Source organism: Kwoniella mangroviensis (assembly GCF_000507465.2).
Source record: "Kwoniella mangroviensis CBS 8507 chromosome 1 map unlocalized Ctg02, whole genome shotgun sequence".
Taxonomy (NCBI): domain Eukaryota; kingdom Fungi; phylum Basidiomycota; class Tremellomycetes; order Tremellales; family Cryptococcaceae; genus Kwoniella; species Kwoniella mangrovensis.
Window position 1 is genome coordinate 3,297,717 of NW_027062534.1, and position 20,387 is coordinate 3,318,103.

The window sequence follows — 20,387 nt, forward strand, 5'->3', positions numbered from 1 at the left end:
GGTGTTTTGCATGATCTATTTGTGTATACACATGAAAAAACTCTGTTAAGAAGGGATGTTATCTTTTCTGTGGACGGATCTGTTATCTTGGATTCATATTATACTGTTTCTTTGATCGGAAGGGGTGAAGGAGTAGGAAAGAAGATCAGGTATCTTATAGAAGTAATAATGCATCATTTTCAATATATCTGACATATACGAAACACCTCCATCGCACATCCATTCACCATTTTCTCTCCCTTCCTCTACTATAAGTTCTATTTGCGATAATCCATCCGTCACCCAAATTAGAAGAATGCGCCTGAGTGATATCAGAATCTCATTAATCAGTATACTCAAGTACACTCGTTCAAGTGCAGAATCACTCACTCATACTACTCAATTGTCTATAAACATCTGAACCCAACCTCAATCTGAGTGTACTAGCAAACTGAATCAAACATTGTGATTGATGTTTGAGCAAGTTCAACTGGATCAATCTCGAATGATCACCATAAGGTGAATTTTTCAAGTTTTGCGATAAGAGATGTAAACATTTCATGGTGGTTATGATGATTTCGTCGAGGTTTGAAATGACAGGTTGATCAAGGATATCACGGAAGTTTTGAGCGTATTTCGATATCGATGAGGAATCCGCGTCGAGTGGTAATAATTGGGTGGACTTGAAAGTCTAACCAAGTCAAATCAAGCCAAACATTGTCAGTTTAGTATCTGTGCACGAATACGACTTGGAAAGGGAGTGATGACTCACCTCTAAAGCTAGATCAGGTCTATTCTCATTGAATTGTTTCAAACCCAATTTCAATTTCAACAATACCTCCAAAGTGTCCCAATGCAATCTCGATACCCTCGTCCTCTTTGTGAAATCGTTCTCATAGACGTCGTGCACTTTCAAAGCCAACGTGTAAATATCATTGGTTCCTCCAAATGCTCCCGACAAACCAATGGTATCTTCAGTGTTGGTTGATCCCACATCTACGCTTGATGATTGACCTAACGATTGTCCAAGAGATCGATTAACGTTCTCTACGACTTTATCGTATGATCCTGCAAGGTGATATAGTTCGATCGAGTCGATAAGGGAAGAATCCAAAGATGACTGTTCAGCTGCGCTGAGAACCACCTGTTTGAGGTAATCTTGCTCATCAACCAATTTCAACAGTTTCAGATCTTTCTCGATAATTCCTATTTCCTTCGTACCATCCGATCTGACACTTCCGAGTAGTTTGGACCACGATCGAGAAGAAAGGACGATATCTCGGACTAATTCCAGACTTAGTTGTTTCTGTTTCTGTCCAATGGCGGGGTTAGGTGAATCGCTCGACAATGCCACCAGATAGGCGTATTGCAAGGCAGTCTGAGGTTCTAATCGGAAGAAGGGCGAGATGTACTGTTTGATCAATCGAGGGAAGTTGAGGTAGGATACGTCGGAGTCGTCGGTGATTACTGTGTACTCTTGTCAGCACGACTCCTTCCATGAGTAAAGAGACTGCTACTCACACAGATCTGCCTCTTCACCCTTGGAAGGCACACGTAATAGACCGTAGTATGCCAGTGCGATGGCAAAGTGGACAGCATCAGTCTTGAGTTGTGGTTTCGAATACAAATATGCGATAGCCTAAAACAGGAGATAGCGCATTAGCGCGGAACAGTATGAGTAAGCGATATAGTAGACTTACCTTCTCGAACTGCGCAGTGAACAACAACAGGTTGAACCAGCTCAATGGCTTTGTACCGTTCGAATCGAACTTATCATTTCCAAACTTGAGTACCAATTTACCCAAATCAATCAGATCATATTGTTCCTGAGGTGAATCCGAGTCTTTTTGCGATTCTCGAACTAGACTTAGTTGGTACCACATCCAATCTTCAGTTGTCGAAGCTACTTTTACTGATTTCCTATTCAGTTCGAATCTGCCTATCAACTTGTACAAGGCATATTTGAATTGATCGACATTGGGGTTATTCCTTATATGAGCGTTGAAATCGTTGTATAGCTGATCACGCTGAGATTTAGGTAACCGTCTTTCAGAGGACGATGAAGCCGTTTTGAATGCTCCTGGGAAAGTCCAATCGTCTCGGGAGATGTGTTGTTGGTTCTCAGCGATCAAAGTGAGAGCTTCATCAAGATAGCCACATCGGACCAGGTAGTACAATTGGGCCCAGAGAAGGGATCCGTTGACCGTCTGAAAATTGATTTGTCAGCTTGAATGGGTGTAGGCGTAGAGATCAGCTCACCTCGGGTCTATAAGCCTCTCTAGATTCCTTTGATCTCAAAGTGACGTCGACAAACGCTCTAATCTTGTTTCTAATACCTGGAACACCACCCAAAGCAGCTTCTTTAGGGTTCTTAGCAATAGTTTCCTCGACATGTCGCTCAAAGCTACAGTGATGATCAGCGATTTTGGTCTTCGTTAATATGGATACTCCACTTACTCTCGCTCCAAGAATCGCCTCCCACCGACGACCAATCTTCCTCGTAACAAAGCAGCGTGATTGGATCGTTGATCACCTAGGTAGGCCGTTGCATACTGTCTTTCCTGGACGGGTTCACCGGGTGCGTAAGCAGGTTCCGCAGAGGTTGAAGCGTAATCCGCCGAATCGCGCAGAGAAGGTTCATGAGTAAGATGAGCGAGTATGTGATATGAAGCGGGCAAAAGTGGGTGTTTCTGAAGCAACGAATTTAGCTAGGATGCAAATTTCGAGTCACCAGAAGACACTTACCGAGTCGCCTTTGACAGTCTCTTCTAGAGCTTGACAAAGCTCAAAAGGTTCTTTACGCAATCTGCGTTGGTTGAGTTCCCCAATCACACGTTCGTACCTGACCATCTTGGTATGCATGACCAAGCCGCCTTCTCTTGATTCGGTAGTGGATTTACCCAGTTGAGATTGAGCCATGGGAAACTATAGATATCGCCAGCTCAGCTGAACTCTCAGAGACTAAGTCATTGATCAGCTTACTCGTCTTGTGCTTGCTCCCAGAGCACTTTTACCCAGAATTGATCCGGACAAACCACCATTTGATGATCCCGCAAGACGAGCGATTTCCTCATCCGTCACTCCGAGTTCATCTTGTAGTACTCTAGCTTTTTCTAACTCCCAGTTCTGGAGAATGCGTTGTTGGAATTGCTTTTGGAAGGAGTTTATGGTCTAGTCATCATTGATGTATCAGCTCATGCTCAGATATCCCATAAAGATAAGTGCGATTGCAGGTAAAATACTTCTGCGTGCTGAAACAGGGGATACGCTGAACTCACTCGTTGCCTCTGAACTTCGATTCCACCTAAAATCACCATCTCATGCCAATTCCTTCCCCATGCTCCTATATCACCATCACCGATCCCATACGAGGGACCGATATCCCCTAGAGGCTCTAACCTGTGATGCTGAGGTTGTCTCCTTCTCCTCGGTCGGGTGGAAGGCTCGGCAGCGTTGGGCAGTTGGGCAATGTTGTGAGTGAGCTGAGAAGTGTTGACTCCGAGGTTGGAGAGTAAGTTGAATCTGCAGTAATATCAAGATCAGCATCAAAATTTTGAGCTGCTCAATCTATATACATTCGAACCAGGGGATTTCCAGTATAGATCAGATCAAACTCTTCCTTCTGATTTCATTCTGACTGCTCTACTGCTCTGGACTTGCTGGGATGGTATATATCGGACGAATTGACTCACCCCTCCCCCTTCTCATTCCTCCCCTTTTTGCCCCTCCCAGCAACAGCCTCACTCATTCTCTCAATATCATCAATCCCAAATCTGATCTGAGGTAATTCGGAATCATAGTCAACTTCGTTCAGAGAATTCGCTTGAGCCAACAAAGATGACAATGTGGTATTGGCTGGTGGTCTGGCTGAAGTGGATCCTCCAAGACCACCGAGTCCTGTTGATCTTGTTGAGCTGTTCATGATGCGATCAATCGCTTGTAATGATTATGGGCTGGAGAGAAGAAGTAGAAGAGGAATGATGATGATCATGTTCTTGAAATTGACCTTTCGATAGACTGTCGAAGTTGATGAACGCGCCTTCTGTCAGTTAAACCTGCCACATTGCCAAACACCGGTTATATAAAGATGAGGGTTGGTTATATCTCCGTCTGGGTGTAGGTCATATCATATATATGTATGGGGTATCCAGGGTGAGTCCCACGTGGGAGTGTATGAGTGGTGTACCATGTCCATATGCGGTTGAGTCCGGTATTTACTCATATCTCTTGTTACAACGTACAACGTACACAGCAAGAGAGAGTGAGATCACCTGTCCATCCACACTCACAATCCCAACTCCACCGTAACAGGTACAACTTTCATCATCGTCATTCACCTCTTGTATCAATCCTTTCATTCTCATACTATCACCATCACACAGCAGTACAAGAGGATACAGAGTCGACATGGCAGGTCCCCATTACGATTTGTGAGTTTAATTTCACTCCACTGCCAAAAAGACGGAGAGACGTGTATGAGACTACGCGTTCATCAAATGACAATGTTAATACTTTAAACTTTGTGGAGAACAAATGCTGATTGATCACTGACGTCGACACTCTTCGATATGATAGTTTGATCAAATTACTTCTCATTGGTGATTCAGGTATGTTCTGGCCTATTTAGTCCCATATCGTCAAGCTCAACGTTATCCTGATTCTGGACCACCGATACTGACGTACTTGGCCGTTTCACAGGGGTCGGTAAATCATGTCTACTACTCAGATTCTGTGATGATGCGTGGACACCATCTTTCATCACTACCATCGGTGAGTTATACTTCCCGACAACGTACGAGTGCGAGGTAGAAGTGAACGATGTGGGATGGTGAAAAGGATAACGTGTAGAATGAGATATCGCTGGTGGCAATCAATGAACCGAGTGAAAAGAGATATCTGATCCATATGTTCATACGTGGTGGTATGTCAAAACCTCATGCTAATAGTATTGTTGTCGCCTTATAGGTATCGATTTCAAGATCAGGACCATCGAACTAGACGGAAAGAGAATCAAATTACAGATCGTAAGTCTTATTTCATAATTCAACATATCCTTGTTATACCATGCTCTACAATCTATTCATATGATCATTTTGCTGATGACGAATGCTTTTCGTTTAATCAGTGGGATACAGCCGGTACGTTGCCCCTCTCTCGGCCTCCTATCCCTCCTCAGGCTTATAGTCACTTTGTCACACATCCCCTCATCGTCGAAATATCTGGTCCTGAAGTTATATGCTAATTCGTAAACTGTCAACAGGTCAAGAACGATTCAGGACTATTACAACAGCTTATTACAGAGGTGCTATGGGTATTTTGTTGGTGTATGACGTTACAGATGAGAAATCATTCAACAGTGAGTTCAATTCTCCTAATGAATCAAGCGTATATCACGGAATTCTCTGCGGAGGAGGGCACCCATAGTGGAATTTGAAGCTTCCTCCTCACAGTGACAATCACTGCGTTGTTTCGGAAGATTTAGCCCAATCTGATTGTACTGACCATACTTCCTCCCACTAGACATCCGAACTTGGCATGCCAACATCGAACAACACGCTTCACCGGGAGTCAACAAGATCTTGATTGGTAACAAATGCGATTGGGATGAGAAGCGAGTCGTAACGCTCGAACAAGGTCGTGCTTTGGCCGATGAATTCGGATTGAGATTCTTGGAAACTTCAGCCAAGGCGAATGAAGGTGTAGAAGAAGCTTTCTTCACTCTTGCTAGGTGAGTTGAGTGAATCGCAATTCTCGTAGAGGCAAGGTTGGACGACGCGAGTGCTTCATTTGTTGGCAGACAAGGGTTGTTGGGATGACCTGAGAAGTTCATGGTCAAGGGAAGGAGCAGAAATCCAATGACGTTGTTCCGAGGGAATGAGGGAATGATCATGCCAGACGAAGACAAGGAATACCTCTGGACTGCCATTGTCATGATGAAGAAACCTCGCTGAACTTTGTCCCCTTGCCTCGCAGAGACATCAAGACCCGACTGATCGATTCTCAACCTCAAGAAGCTGCACCTGTATCTCTCGGAGCCGATCGACGAGGTGTGGACGTCAACAAGCAATCTAACACTTCGCAAGGTGGATGTTGCAGTTAAGTGTTGAGCGTTGATAGTAAGGAAAGACGTAAATCTAGAGGGCAAGAGCTTAGAGGGTCTTGAAGAGTGTCAAGTCAGGAAAGAGTGGATCCTTCCAAACCATTTCTATTCACTTCATTCGCTTTGGCCCTCCAACCAATTCATCAATCATTCTTTCTTTTTTTCCATTTTCATTTTCACTTTCATACTAAAACCTGTATTGTATGCGGAAGAATCTAATCTGTTTACTATTTTATATACAATTTCTCTTCTTTGAACTCTTAGTCAATGCGATCATCTCTATCACATACCGAGACCAATACACACATATCACGCACTTTCCTGTCAGGATAACCTTGAATTCGTGAATCATCCTGATGATCACGATGGGTATTTGAATTTCTGTGACCTCTCTTACGAGCACAAATGTCAAATACATGAGACCAATAGCCATTTAAGCGAGAGTCAATCTCAAGCACTCTGAAACTGTTTCATGTGGTCCCCAGCCCGTGTACCTCGCGTGATGAGATGTACATCATGGGACAGATGAGAAATTGAAAAAAAAGAGAGATGACATCAAAAGGTGAAATAACATGTCTTCGTGCCTCATACGGAATCGCCGATACAGTGTCAAGTTCCGAGCCGGAGTGATTGTTGCCTGAAAAGGAAATTCAGATCAAAGGATGGGATGTCTGTGATTGGATAGCGGGAGTGGTCTGTGCGAAAACAAAACCAAATTGCAATTGATAATTGGTGGGATGGTGCAGTATGTTTTTCAAATAGCATGGATTGCACCTCATCCTCGATTTATTTCATCTTTGGCTGTTCCCATCTCACATCATACCGCACGTCGTCACCTCTCAACACGTTACACGTCCGTGATCTGATCTCACCGTACGAGCACGTCAGACCGTCAGATCATCGTCAATTCAATAGGATAGGTTTAGATTAGATAACGAAAACCAAATACCACCCAATATCCTTTGATACGGTAACCCATTTGGGTATTGCAAATAGCAACTACTCGTAATCATGTCTGATAATAATTCAAATACGAACCAAAACCAATACCAGGTCTCGACTTCCACTTCGGTTGCTCCTTCTTCATCAGGTTCGACGAACAATAACAACACCAATAATAATGCAAACAATAGTGATGGTGGAAATACACCAAAAGTGAGTCGGATTCCATGTCGACTGATTGTACCTCTCTTCTGCACCCAAATCACAATCTACTGACTCTTGTCTTCTTTTTATTTTCGATAAAAAGGACCGTCATGAACCTCGGGGACGCAAGCCCAATGACAAATTACCACCCTCTCGTGCGAGGGAAGTCCAACGAGCATTCCGTCTACGACGTGCGGAGCATCTCGCTACATTGGAAGAACGGATTTTACACCTAGAACAGGAGAATGGATCATTGAGAGCATTGTTGAACTTGCCTTTGGCCGACAGGGGCAGGATAGGTTCGGGACCTACAGGAAGGGGCAAATCACTCAAGGAAGGTGGTGTACCGATGTCAGAGAGGGTGAGAGCAAGGAAAGAAGCCAGAGAGAGAGAAAGGAGAGCTTTGGGTTTACCTACTCCTACAGTCGAATCTTCGGAAAATGAAACGAATGACGAAATGTCATCGAGGAATATGAGAGATTCAGAAACTCTTTCACCCAGAGCTAGTCTACCCCCACCACCTCCTATACCATCTTCATCGACCTCGTCGTCATTCCCACAACATCATATTCAACAACCTCTTTTTAGAGATACCAACACTTCCCCTCAACCTTTCAATTATCAATTACCCATGCCTTTCAATTTACCTGTATCGCCCGATCCTCAATTCCCAGATTTCACTACTGGTTTGAATACTTCGGATCTGTATAAGAATGGAAGTTCTTCGACGGGTGGGAATGATTCGACACCGAATTTCGGTGGGATGTTCAGTATGTTCGATACTCCTCCGAATATTGAGCAACAGCAGCAACAGCAGCAGCAGACAAACGAATCTTCGTCATCTATCCAGAATAACAATAACAATAACAATAACAACAACAATAACAACATTTCACCAATTTCACCTCCAATCACTACGCCTCAACCGGTCCAATTAGATTTATTGACAAGGTTGAAATCATGTTGTCACGTATCCGATTCACACGTAGTGAATGATCCTGGATTGTTAGTATTTGCTACGAGACTATGCCAACAATATGGATGTTCGTTCAGCGGACAACATACAGATGCACATCCACGGAGCGATAATGATAATCTGACTTTGGAAGATTCTTGGAAGGCTTTGAAAAACACTTTAGAACCTGGTGGATCTGATCCGGACGGTGAGAACAGGATCAATACTGGAAAGATGGCTGCGGAGTTGGTTATCAGAGCGGTCAATAGTAGATCGGGTAATATGGTGGGGAATCATTCGAATTGGATAATGTGCAGGTTCAGAGAAGGATTGACAATCAAGAAGGGGATGATAGAGGCTTTGGTACAGGGTTTAGGAGGGACATTGGAATAGGATAATTGTAGGGTGGAAGACGTGACTGGATTGGAATGGACCCTTTACGGATAGAATATTCACGAGTAACGATGTTAGATAGTTGAACAGTTGACAATAATAAGATATAAGATATAATCTGAAATTGTAAAGTATATTATTACCTTGAGAGCTTATGTATGTTGTCTGTCTTGATATACATGAAAGAGTCCTCCATTATCCCAATGAGAATATGGCATACCGTGGATGTTGCACAAGAGCTTATCTTCAGTCAGTCGAAATACACCTCCACTTTCTAAGACCAGACAGTGCTTTTGACGTGTTGTTGCATTTACATGTCTCTTTCTGCTTCTTCCCTTCTTAATTGATCATCGATATCGGAAACAGCTCGTAGCTTCAACTATCACATACACAAAGATGTTAGGTGAGTTAGAGATATACTATACCCCGGCACTATCGATCTCGATAAAAGTAATGATCCACTAATTATGCTGGTCTGCTTTAGTCGTCGGTCTAACAGGAGGTATAGCATCAGGTAAGTCATATCTCTCACAACCTTCCGATGCACTCTCAGTCTTATTATGACTTATGCTGAGCCTATACTCGTTTTTTAGGCAAATCAACAGTCTCCAAGTTATTTTCCGAACACCATCACATACCTATAATCGATGCCGACCTCCTAGCCAGAGAAGTGATCGAACCAGGAACATCAGGCTTCACGACCATCGTCAATCATTTCGGTCCTGACAGAATCCTCGACCCCAATGGTGTACTTGATAGAGCCGCTCTTGGTGAAATCATATTCAATGATCCGAATGAGAGAAAATGGCTTAATGGAATAATACACCCCTTAGTAAGACGGGAGATGGTCAAGAGGACTATAAGATATTGGCTCAAGGGTGAATGGGCGGTAATCGTTGATGTACCGTTGTTGATTGAGGCGGGGATGTGGAAGTGGGTAGGAGAGATTGTGGTTGTTTATGTGTGAGTGGAATCATATCATCATATCTCTTGTCTCAACTTCTCCTGCTGCACCTTCTCGTATAATCATATTGCTTTCCAATCGAAAAATAAAGGCTTAAAGAGTACTATACTGATTGACACTTGATACATCATGAATGTTAGGAATGAGAAACTCCAACTATCCCGTCTTGTATCGCGTCCTCTGCCCAATTCACCCCCTTTAACCGAAACACAAGCTAAATCACGTATATCCTCTCAAATGTCCCTCTCTGAGAAAATCAACTATTCAACTTACGTCCTGGATAACTCTGGGACGATCAAAGATCTGGAAGTTCAAATCGATAAATTGGTAAATAAATGGAAGGTATCTCAGGGATTTGGAATTGGAATACCGATTATAGATGGATGGTGGTATAAATTATGTTGGCTCGTACCTCCTATTGGACTCACAGCAGGATTGATGGTTTTGATATCTAGGTGGATGAAATATAATTTTGGTGGGAATAAGAAAGGAAGAAGGAAAGGAAGAGGTGAGGTGGAAAGAAATTGGAAGCCTGAAGAAATTGAATTGAGGGAGAGGAATGGTAGACCCGGAGGAAGGAGGAGGACAGGAGGAAGTATCACTGATGAGTGATTGGTAGGCGATTGGAGACTCGAGTTCGTTTTTCTTGTATATACATTTCACATGATGCATGTTCTACTGTACAAATTTCTGTTTGTGCTCTGATCTCGATTTGTTCTCATACATGTTGAGGCTTGGTCTTCTCACTATCATTATTACTCTGCTCATTCACCACCCACCTGATTTGTGCCACGTGAAAAGTCTGAAAAACCCCCTCCACTCCCAGCAGTCGTCCACTCGAAATATCTCTTCTCCTCTCAAGTAATTTCTGGATCTCCTTTCATCATCATCTATCTGCCTGTGCTGACTTGCCGAGACGCATTTCGTACCTTGCTCCGAGGACTCTTTGCAAGTCATATCAAGTATCATACTCTGTCTTTCGCTATGTCATTTCCACCATCACTGGACAGCGACAGCGTCAACCTCTCATCGCTTTCCATCCACCTTCCCAACGGCCTCGGTCCATCCGCATTCAACCTCTCTCCTCCTCCACCATGTCCCATCATACTCAACATATCAATGTCTCTCCGCGATGGATCTATATTGGATACAGCTACGGGCGACTCGATGAGCGGTCTGGGAGTGAACTACTCGGCAGTTTCTAAAGCAATTTACGCTTTGATCTCGTCCCCCGAGAAAGTATGGAATGGTCCATGGGAGCTTCTACGGAAAGTATCGACTATCCCTTTGGGCCTGACTGATGTCGATAGGGTAAAGATAGGAGTCATCATGCCTAAGGCTCTACTACATGGTGATTCGGCCAGGTATAAAGCTACATATTCGTTGAAGGAGAAGGAGGTTGTGGTGGAAAACAGGAGATGTGAGATTAAGGATATAAAGCTGGAATGTATAATTGGATTACATCCCCATGAGAGAGAGGAGAAACAGAGATTGGAGGTGGACGTTGAAGTTGGCGATGTGGATTGGGATGAATGGGGTCATAAGGACTTTGCAGATCAGGTTTATGAGGTGAATCTGACGTTCATCATCTGCCATCCCTGCTTGTCTTTCACGGTTTCCCTTGTTGAATCGATGTAGTATCGTACATGATTACATGCACAGTCTTTGGACCAGGCACATCATGTTGACTTCTGTTTATCAACCATAGGTCGTATCTAACTCATCCTACGGTACAATCGAATCCCTCATCCATTCTCTCGGATCACACCTATTCAACTTACCAATATTATCAACTTCCCCTTCATCTTCATTGTCGATAACGATCCGTAAACCATCTGCTATACCCTTTGCTGTACCAAGTATAACCATACACCGAACCAAATCAAACTACCCTTTGTCCACTTCCTCGTCTTCGTCTTCGTCCTCTGCGGATAAACGGATCTTCATCGCTGTGGGTTCAAATATAGGAGATAGGGTAGATAATATACAAAAAGCCATCAACGAATTACAGAACCATGGATGTCAGCTGAAGAATACGAGTAGACTGTACGAGAGTGAACCGATGTATGTAGAAGACCAAGATAGGTTCGTGAATGGGGTAATTGAGGTAGGCTTCTCTTCCTTATTACATCACGAATAACGGGATTTTGTCCTAACAATTTTACTATTTTAGATCTCAACGACATTATCTCCTCTTGACCTGTTACGTCTCCTGAAACGGACTGAGAAGTCAGTAGGAAGGACCAAAACATTTACGAACGGTCCCCGAGTCATTGATCTGGATCTGATATTCTACGGGACGGAGCAGGTCAAGATTGGTGAGAGGGGAGACGAACCTGATGAAGATGGTGTTGGATGGTTGGAATGCCCTCATCGGAGCTTGGGAGAAAGAGAATTTGTACTGAGACCTCTAGCAGAGTGAGTTCAAGCACTGAGCAAATCATCCATTACGAACGGCTCGCTGATGTGATCGCATAGCATCGCACCCAATATTGTCCACCCTTCTCTGCGACAGACAATACATCAACTTCTCTCTCGATTGCCTCAAATTACCCCACCGCCTCTTCAGCCTATCGTACCCTTCTCTGGTCCCTCCAAACCCCTACGCCTCTCTACACCCTCTACACCATACATCATGTCGATATTCAATGCTACACCCGACTCCTTCTCGGATGGTGATCCGGCACGTACCGATCCATCTCACGCTCTGGAAGCAGTAGAAAAGCTATTCGAAGGGGATGATCATCCTGATATATTGGATATAGGCGGGATGTCAACTCGACCTGGTTCAGATCCATGTACAGAAGAAGAAGAGTTCAATCGAGTGATACCTCTGATCCAGGCCATACGGTCATCCTCAAATGATCATCTAAGGCAGGTACCCATATCGGTCGATACCTATCGAGCTAGTGTAGCAAAGAAGGCGGTTGAGGCTGGTGCGAGCCTCATCAACGACGTTCGAGGAGGTAGTGAGCCTGGGATGTTGGAAGTGATGGCTGAATCGAACGTTCCTGTGGTATTGATGCATTCCAGGGGTGATTCTAAGAATATGAATTCAGCTGAGATGACCGATTACGCATCCTGTGGAGGTGTAGTCGAGGGAGTCAAACAGGAACTGAATAATTTGGTTAATAAAGCTATACAGAGCGGTGTGAAGAGATGGAATATCATCTTAGATCCTGGATTGGGATTCGCCAAGACCCATCAAGATAACTTGGTATTGTTGAAGGATCTGAACAAGTTGTTAGAAGGAGATTTGAAAGGATATCCAATGTTAGTAGGAGGAAGTAGGAAGGGTTTCATAGGTAAGACGATAAACAAGGCCAAACCGACCGAAAGGTCATTCGGAGACGCGGCGTTGAATGCTCATTGTGCGTTGAGTGGGGTTGTGGACTTGTTGAGAGTACATTGTCATGCAGAAGCTAGAGATACGGTCAAGATGTCGATAGCTGTCAGAGATGCTTAAATAGGATGTGGGATGGATGTAGTTGTGTTATATCTCCGCTTTCCCAAGTGAATAATGTCCCGGTAATTGCCGGATATTACTTTAGAACCGCTCGAGATCCCAGAGACAATCCTCTCGGACCGAGAAATACCACCACCACTCAGGACGGATGAACAAACTGCCCCCCTCGCCCCCCTCCCATCTCATCCATATATACATACATATACATAAAAGTGCAATAGTGTAGGGTTATTACCCATGTAGCAGTAGATCAGATTCCTGATATTGTATCATATTCTTTAACGCTCATTGTTGAAAAAACCTTGTCAATCATGGCACCTCAACGTGAGTGGACCAACTTTGGACATGACAACAAAGCTAGAACTGACACACGGCTGAATCACAGACAAACATCTGCTTAACAACCCCGCTACTCTCGTGGTGGATTCCCTCAAGGGTCTGGTTAATTTGAACCCGGAAGTCAAGTTTGACGAGGGACAAAGGGGTGAGTTTCAATCTGAATAATCTACTTTACTACTGATTGATCCCTTGAGCTTGAGCTTGAGCTGGAGCTGACCTTGTATGTCCTCCGGATGATATAGTAATCTACACCCCCCCTACCAAACCCCGAGTCGCCCTTCTCTCAGGAGGTGGATCAGGACATGAACCTGCCCATGCCGGATTCGTAGGCAAAGGTCTCTTGGACGCTGCAATCTGCGGTAACATCTTTGCATCCCCCAATGTCGCCCAGGTCCGAAGAGGTGTTGAATTAGTTACGAGAGAGAAAGGAGCTTTAATAGTGGTTATGAATTATACGGGAGACGCACTTCATTTTGGTCTTGCTGCTGAACAACATAGAGCTTCAGGTAAACCTGGTGATGTTAGAGTGTTGTTGGTGCAGGATGATGTTGCTGTTTCAAGGGAACAAGGGACGATCGTTGGTAGACGGTGAGTGCTGGTACTGCTCTATGGGAGGTCCCACCAATACCCATCCACTCATCCACACATGTCGCTCTTGCTCAACAGTAGATGGAGCGTTGGCTGACATCACTCTGTACCATCGCTCAGAGGTCTCGCTGGTACCATCTTAGTATACAAGATTGCCTCTGCGCTTTCAGACCAAGGAGCCGACCTTGACTCCGTCGAGGATGTCGCCAAGTACGTTACTTCGAGATTGGGTACTATCGGCGTAGGACTTGATCACTGTCATGTAGGTTTTGACTCTACCATACACAGCAGACATACTAAATGTTCATTGTTAATTCAGGTACCCGGAACCAAAGTCGGTGAATCACACCTGGACGACAACCAACTTGAATTAGGTATGGGTATCCACAACGAAGCTGGTACACACAAACTTGAATTACCCTCCATTGCCCAATTGGTTGATCAGATGTTATCTACAATCACCAACACCAATGATCCTGAAAGATCTTATGTCCCATTCAAGAATGATGGATCGGACGAAGTTGTCTTGTTGGTCAACAACTTGGGAGCCATTAGTGAATTGGAATTTGGTGGTATCACCGGTGAAGGTGGGTTCACATCCGGATACTATTGATCATCGAATACTCAAACTGATAAATTGGATTACTTTGTCATGCTTAGCTGTAAAATGGCTTCAAAGCAAAAACATCAAGACCCGACGAGTCCTGTCCGGAACATATATGACATCCCTTAACATGCCTGGATTCTCACTTACCCTCTTGCTCCTCCCTGGTAAATCCGAATCATCAACTTACTCCTCCTCGCAAATCTTGGAATACCTCGATGCCCCCGCCAGTGCTCCTGGATGGGCTTGGACATCAGGTAAAGAACCTGGAGTGGTCGGTGAAAAGGTCGATGAGGTCGTACAAGAGAAGAAAGGCAAGGAAGTTGATTTAGCTCGTGAGCATCTTACCTGTTCCTTACCGGTTCCAACGCCAGTTAAAATATGTATGATATGCATGCTGATCGCATAACCTGTATTTAGCAACCGACTCATCCGAGTTCTTGGCCGCTATCACCCGATCATGTAAAGCCCTCATCGCCGCTGAACCCGAACTCACCCAACAAGACCAAATTGCAGGTGATGGAGATGCGGGTCTGACCTTGGAAGCAGGTGCCAAGGCGATCCTAAAGGTGATCGAATCGGGTAAACTGGCCGGAAAGAATGTGATTGAGGATATCGGTGTGATTGCCGAAGTGGTAGAGGAAGATATGGGAGGTACTTCCGGAGCATTGTATTCCATCTTTTTTGCTGGATTGGGTAAAGCACTTAGAGATGCTGCGAACCAAGGTAATAAACAGACTACACCGGATGTCTGGAGTGGAGCTGCTAAACAAGCTTTGGACACTCTGTACAAATGTAAGTCTTCTCTGCCATTACTGACTGACCTTTCCTATGGCAAATGAGAAACGCTGATGCAAAGAGATACATGCAGACACCAGAGCCAGACCACCTTCCAGAACCCTCGTAGACCCCCTCGAAGCATTCATCGCCTCCCTACCTTCCAAGGGACTTAACGGTGCCGCTGAAGATGCCCACAAAGCCGCTGACAAGACTAAAGAACTGGTCGCTAAAGCTGGTAGAGGTGCTTACGTCAATCAAGAAGACTTGAAGAAGAGGGAAGTACCTGATCCTGGAGCTTGGGGTATCTGGAGGATTGTAGATGGTTTGAGAGGTTTTGAGGCGTAAAGTACCTTCGCAAACTATGCTCGACATAGGTAGGACAATTGGTTGAAAAATAGTTTTCGGTACATTAAGTAGGGCTGATAAGAAGTTATGAAATATATTTTTTTATTTTATTTTGGTATGCATTATTTGATTATTATCGGCTTTTGTGCATTTGTTCAAGATATAGTGAATTCCGTCATCTACATTCTACTTCTACTGATATATATATATCATGTTATCCTTGCCTGTCTATAGATTTTTTGGATCTACTGAATCTGAGATAGTTTCCGAGGTTGGAAGGCAATGCTAAACCCAATATACAATGATGTTATCAGTTCACATCGTCTCACTCTTGCATGTAAAATGGTTCGCCAATTGAGAAGTAAAAATCTCATCGTTAATCTTGATGTATAACTCACGTTGAACCCTTTCAAACGAGGTAATCCCCATTCTTCAGGATTGAATTCTTCCAAATGCGATAACACCTGCTTAGCACCGAAGTTGGCTTCTGGATCCAAAGCTAATAGTTCTGGATCCGGTACCCATATCACTAAGAGGCAATGTTCAGTCAGCGATCTTTCAAAATGACTGTGTACAATACCGTAAAGTTGAAGGGAACGGGAAATGTTTTTTTTGAAAAAAAGAATCAAGGATGTCCAGAGCGACAGGTGAGGTAGATCCACGATATAGTCATAATGGTAAATTCCACTTACCGTTCATACCTGCTGCTACACCAGCTGTCACACCCGGTCTAGCATCTTCAAATACGATCCCTTTTGATCTTTCGATCCGTTGGGCATCGGTACATTCCTCAGCGGTACCTACGTCCCTACCTGCAAAGAAACAGAGATCAAGATCAAGATCAAGGTTAACTTTCTTGCTCGATGAGTGGGTGCATATAGGAGTATCTATCTGTATATCGAGATCATTTCGATAAAAATTGATAGGATTGAGTGATGTTATGATGACTCACCTAAACTATGAGCAGCAGCTAAGAAAACATCAGGTTTAGGTTTACCCCTACCAGGTTTCACTTCTGGTGAATCGCCTGTTAAGATGCATGATGGCGGGAATAACGAGAATATGTGAGGGAGATGGGTCTATATAAATAATTTAGTATGCCATTGTCAGTATTTACAGATGAGATATTGTTGGGAGAATGGGGGGAAAGAATGTCAATGATAACTTACCGTCTTATATTGGAAGTTCTCGTAGGTCGACCCAGTAGCTAAAGCGATCGGTATTCCTGCATCGTACTGTAATCATACGATTTTGACAGACATCAGATATTTTATTCATAAGAGATTTGCGTGACGATGTCAGCTTCATATGATAATGAGCAGATGACTCACCAGACCTTTGACCAAAGCGGCAGCACCTCTCATAGGTTCCACTTTCCTGAACAACTCTTCCCTCTTCCTATCTCCTTCTTTCATGTACTCTTCCACTGTCATGTCTTCTTTCACTCGTGGGAAATGAGAGAGGATGTACTCTGCCGCCATGACCGATGCTGTTGAAGTGTTCAATCACTTGTCAGCTCGCCATCTTTACCCCCTGAGCTCGAGTACGACACACCCTCCCTCGTTCATATGTTGGCCCTTTCATGGTCGGGATACACAATTTGAGAGTATCAAGTAGACTCACTCTTCCCCATCACTCCCGCTTTGATCTCCCAAGTCATCTTGTATCCATATCGTTCGAGTGTACTATCTAATTAGGTTACACCACCTTAGCTTTTGTTTGCTCTAGAGGGAGGTCGGGTTTGCAAACTTACTCGTCACCTGTGTATATATCCTCTATTAATAAACCAATCATAAGCAATCATACTTTTAGATCTCATTCGAATATTCAGGATTTATCTCAAATCGACTTGACTTACCTCTGAATCACTACTCGACAAGATACATAATTTTATTATGATTATCAGCAATTCAGTATACAGTAGTGTATGACCCGGTGTATCTCACACTGTAGCCACCACGATTTTCACATCAGCCACAGGTCAAGAGAGGCGTCGGAAGACAACAAAGAGAAAGAGAATGAGAAAGAGAATGAGAATGAGAATGGTAAGAAGTGCCAGAGAACTCACTCAATAATCCATCCATGTCGAATATACAATATTCGATCTTCGGTCGAACCTCCTTCGTCGTGCTTGTCGATGACGATGACATGGTGAGGTATATGTAGGAATTCTTCGACACGACTGACCTTGCAGGTGATGGAAATGACAGATGTCAAGTATAATTCAAGCTCAATAGGAATGGATAAGCTGTGTGAACCAGTATCCTATCGCAAAGACACGAAATGATCTGCAGAAATGAGTGGATGGATGTTCGTTGATCTTTTCACAACTCAGCTCCCGAATTCAACTTCGGACCGGAAATCATAAACAATTCATTCATCCATGCAGTTGCCATCCGTTTGATATCCTCCATCCTCACCATCATCTTCTCGTCTGTCACAGTAAACATGCAGAGAGAGCTGATAGTCCATGTAGCTACGTGCATGCAAGCTATGAGGCGCATAGAACGCGTACACGTAGTCATCAGGCGAAAATGAAACTTTCTATATATCAACAAATATGATATGGCAAGTATAAGTATAAAATGTCCCTTTTCCTTTGAGCATCACTGGAGCAAAGCAGAGTAAACGCAAGTAAACGAATGAGGGATGGAAAGGAAAAAAATAGCGAAGAACGAAAGAAGTGGTAAAGGTCAAAATGTCCAAGGGTTGTAGAAAGGAAGAAGAAACGATAAAAAATGTCCATAAGAGAGTAAATCGGATGAAAATAAAATATGAAAGATATTTGAGCTATAGATGTTGGAGTTTGACTCTGTCGGTGATGCTACATGTGTGTGCTATTGATAAATGCTATTATAGAGATCTTGCTTAATCGAAGATCGAAGAACCTGAATTTTGAACGGAGCGAGATACAATGTGTGTGTGATTTTAACTCAACACGATCTGATCTCCTCCACCATCTTCCGATTCTAGTCCTATAGCAGTTATGGGTGTAGCTGGGGTGGTCGTTCCTTTCTTGACGCAAATTTGACGATCGGGAGAAACGACGTAACCATCGAAGCATGAGTATACTTGGCATGTACCGGATTCACAACCTGTTGCTCGAGCGTTGGCGATAAGTGAACAATCTTGACTACAAACGTGTAAACCGATAACAAGTCAGCTCTCAGATCCTTGTGATACAATGATCGAGTACGGATCAGAAACAGATCGGCAGATCGACGCGTGATGGTACATTCGTAAACTCACCCAGCACCAAGAGCCAAACACCCTCCACAAGAGTTCAATTCGCTATCCAATTCTACACATTCGAAACCGACTTTGAACCAATCTGCCAGACTGTTCAAACTAGTTTCCAAGTTGTTTACACTTTCCGGTGTGATATCGTCTGAGGTCGGTATGGGACAAGCGACAGATCCACCAGGACAGAGGAAACTTGAATAATCTTTCTTCTTTAATGGTTCCACTTTCTTAGCTCGTTTCTGAGCGCCCATACGACGCGATGGCTGAGGTGCTCGGGGCTGTAATTTGTCGGCGGGAGCGGCTGCTGCTGCGTTGACGTAGGTTATGAGCGAGGTGCCCAGTATAAAGAGGAGAACCAATCGATTGATCGAAGGTGGTAAGGTGATCATTTTGTGTGAGATAGGCGTGATGTCGTGTGGACGTGAGATAGTTGGCGAAGATGATAAGTTTGAGATGAAAGGGGTTGTTTGTGTGTCCAAGATACTTGAAGGAGATTGTCGAGAACCGGTTGATATATATGTTGATGAAAGCCAAGAGAGTAATCAACAACAACAACAACAATGGTTTTATCACCTGATGAATGATCTTTCTAAAAGACGGTAGTGTTGTTTTCTATTTTAGTCTGATATCACGGGGACGATCCAATTGTTACTCCGTCAACTATGACCTTCTGATGCGTTGTGGAATGTTGTTTACTTCTGATCGTCTTCTTCTTGTTCTTCTTGATGATAACGGTGATCGACAGAAGTCAAAAGGAATTCCTTTGAATATCGTCGGGATGTGTGGTAAGGATCCAGGAATTCCTCTCTGTATAATTCGATTGATCTTCCTTACTTGAAATCACCCTTGCTGCGTTTTCCAAATTCCACGATTATACCTCGCTGTTCGCACGCTTCTTCGAAATTAAATTCGATTTGCTCGGATGTGATTTGACTAATGGGATATATAAGAACGATGGTGATGGAGAACAACGAAGAGTGAAAAAGAAAAGCGATGAGATGGGATATATCATATCATCTGTTGAAATGCTGTAAACGGTAAGGTAACTTATATAATTCCCACTGTACGTTGTACGTTGTCATCAGCAGAAGAGGGCTGTGGGCTGTAGGCTGTTTATTTTACGATTGCAGTTTTTCCCTCGCGCGATGTTTTCCCACTTCCCACTTTTTTTTTACCTGCTATAGTAAAAAAGTAAACATCCGATATGTTTACCCTTTTACCCTGATGTTAAATATGAAAAGACTCTACGCGGGAGATCGCCGTAGATGCCTTGATACCATGATCCCATCCATCACCCTAATTTTCTTAGTGAATGAGACATAATCCGCCCTTATCCCCCTTACGCCCTTCTTATCTTGCTTCTTGCTCGATCAAGTATACAATCCGGTGTGGCTTTTCCGAGCCGGTGGACCTTATACATAAGAAACGCGGTTTTCGCACTGCGGTGCTCATGTTGAAGAACGACGTTAGACTGAACTTTAATTT

General features: G+C 43.7%; 8 protein-coding genes across 8 annotated transcripts; 5 read left to right on the forward strand and 3 right to left on the reverse strand.

The window, feature by feature from the left end:
* Positions 1-361: 361 nt before the first annotated feature.
* I203_106361 (uncharacterized protein) lies at positions 362-3,901 on the reverse strand (the record flags this gene model as incomplete). The annotated part of the gene is made up of 10 exons (XM_019150876.1): positions 362-670; positions 752-1,446; positions 1,501-1,618; positions 1,680-2,186; positions 2,239-2,383; positions 2,437-2,669; positions 2,725-2,904; positions 2,962-3,150; positions 3,258-3,501; positions 3,672-3,901. The coding sequence occupies 10 exons, from the start codon at positions 3,899-3,901 to the stop codon at positions 362-364; spliced, it is 2,850 nt and encodes a 949-aa protein (XP_018999753.1).
* A 485-nt stretch (positions 3,902-4,386) lies between these two features.
* I203_106362 (GTP-binding protein ypt2) lies at positions 4,387-6,079 on the forward strand (the record flags this gene model as incomplete). The annotated part of the gene is made up of 8 exons (XM_019150877.1): positions 4,387-4,409; positions 4,555-4,586; positions 4,678-4,749; positions 4,945-5,003; positions 5,105-5,117; positions 5,240-5,335; positions 5,500-5,707; positions 5,953-6,079. The coding sequence occupies 8 exons, from the start codon at positions 4,387-4,389 to the stop codon at positions 6,077-6,079; spliced, it is 630 nt and encodes a 209-aa protein (XP_018999754.1).
* Positions 6,080-7,090: 1,011 nt separating this feature from the next.
* I203_106363 (uncharacterized protein) lies at positions 7,091-8,573 on the forward strand (the record flags this gene model as incomplete). The annotated part of the gene is made up of 2 exons (XM_019150878.1): positions 7,091-7,234; positions 7,329-8,573. 2 exons carry the CDS (start codon positions 7,091-7,093, stop codon positions 8,571-8,573), a joined length of 1,389 nt encoding a protein of 462 aa, XP_018999755.1.
* Positions 8,574-8,969: 396 nt separating this feature from the next.
* On the forward strand, positions 8,970-10,149 carry I203_106364 (dephospho-CoA kinase; the record flags this gene model as incomplete). The annotated part of the gene is made up of 4 exons (XM_019150879.1): positions 8,970-8,976; positions 9,058-9,087; positions 9,167-9,536; positions 9,678-10,149. 4 exons carry the CDS (start codon positions 8,970-8,972, stop codon positions 10,147-10,149), a joined length of 879 nt encoding a protein of 292 aa, XP_018999756.1.
* Positions 10,150-10,521: 372 nt separating this feature from the next.
* I203_106365 (dihydropteroate synthase) lies at positions 10,522-13,003 on the forward strand (the record flags this gene model as incomplete). Its single annotated transcript, XM_019150880.1, has 4 exons — positions 10,522-11,106; positions 11,246-11,644; positions 11,711-11,955; positions 12,016-13,003. 4 exons carry the CDS (start codon positions 10,522-10,524, stop codon positions 13,001-13,003), a joined length of 2,217 nt encoding a protein of 738 aa, XP_018999757.1.
* A 311-nt stretch (positions 13,004-13,314) lies between these two features.
* On the forward strand, positions 13,315-15,659 carry I203_106366 (dihydroxyacetone kinase; the record flags this gene model as incomplete). The annotated part of the gene is made up of 8 exons (XM_019150881.1): positions 13,315-13,327; positions 13,389-13,487; positions 13,585-13,930; positions 14,051-14,192; positions 14,250-14,517; positions 14,591-14,869; positions 14,955-15,329; positions 15,406-15,659. 8 exons carry the CDS (start codon positions 13,315-13,317, stop codon positions 15,657-15,659), a joined length of 1,776 nt encoding a protein of 591 aa, XP_018999758.1.
* A 228-nt stretch (positions 15,660-15,887) lies between these two features.
* Positions 15,888-17,319, reverse strand: I203_106367 (uncharacterized protein; the record flags this gene model as incomplete). The annotated part of the gene is made up of 7 exons (XM_065517954.1): positions 15,888-15,944; positions 16,058-16,188; positions 16,352-16,471; positions 16,612-16,738; positions 16,829-16,894; positions 16,991-17,148; positions 17,283-17,319. 7 exons carry the CDS (start codon positions 17,317-17,319, stop codon positions 15,888-15,890), a joined length of 696 nt encoding a protein of 231 aa, XP_065373258.1.
* Positions 17,320-18,587: 1,268 nt separating this feature from the next.
* Positions 18,588-19,291, reverse strand: I203_106368 (uncharacterized protein; the record flags this gene model as incomplete). Its single annotated transcript, XM_019150883.1, has 2 exons — positions 18,588-18,792; positions 18,909-19,291. The coding sequence occupies 2 exons, from the start codon at positions 19,289-19,291 to the stop codon at positions 18,588-18,590; spliced, it is 588 nt and encodes a 195-aa protein (XP_018999760.1).
* Positions 19,292-20,387: the final 1,096 nt, after the last annotated feature.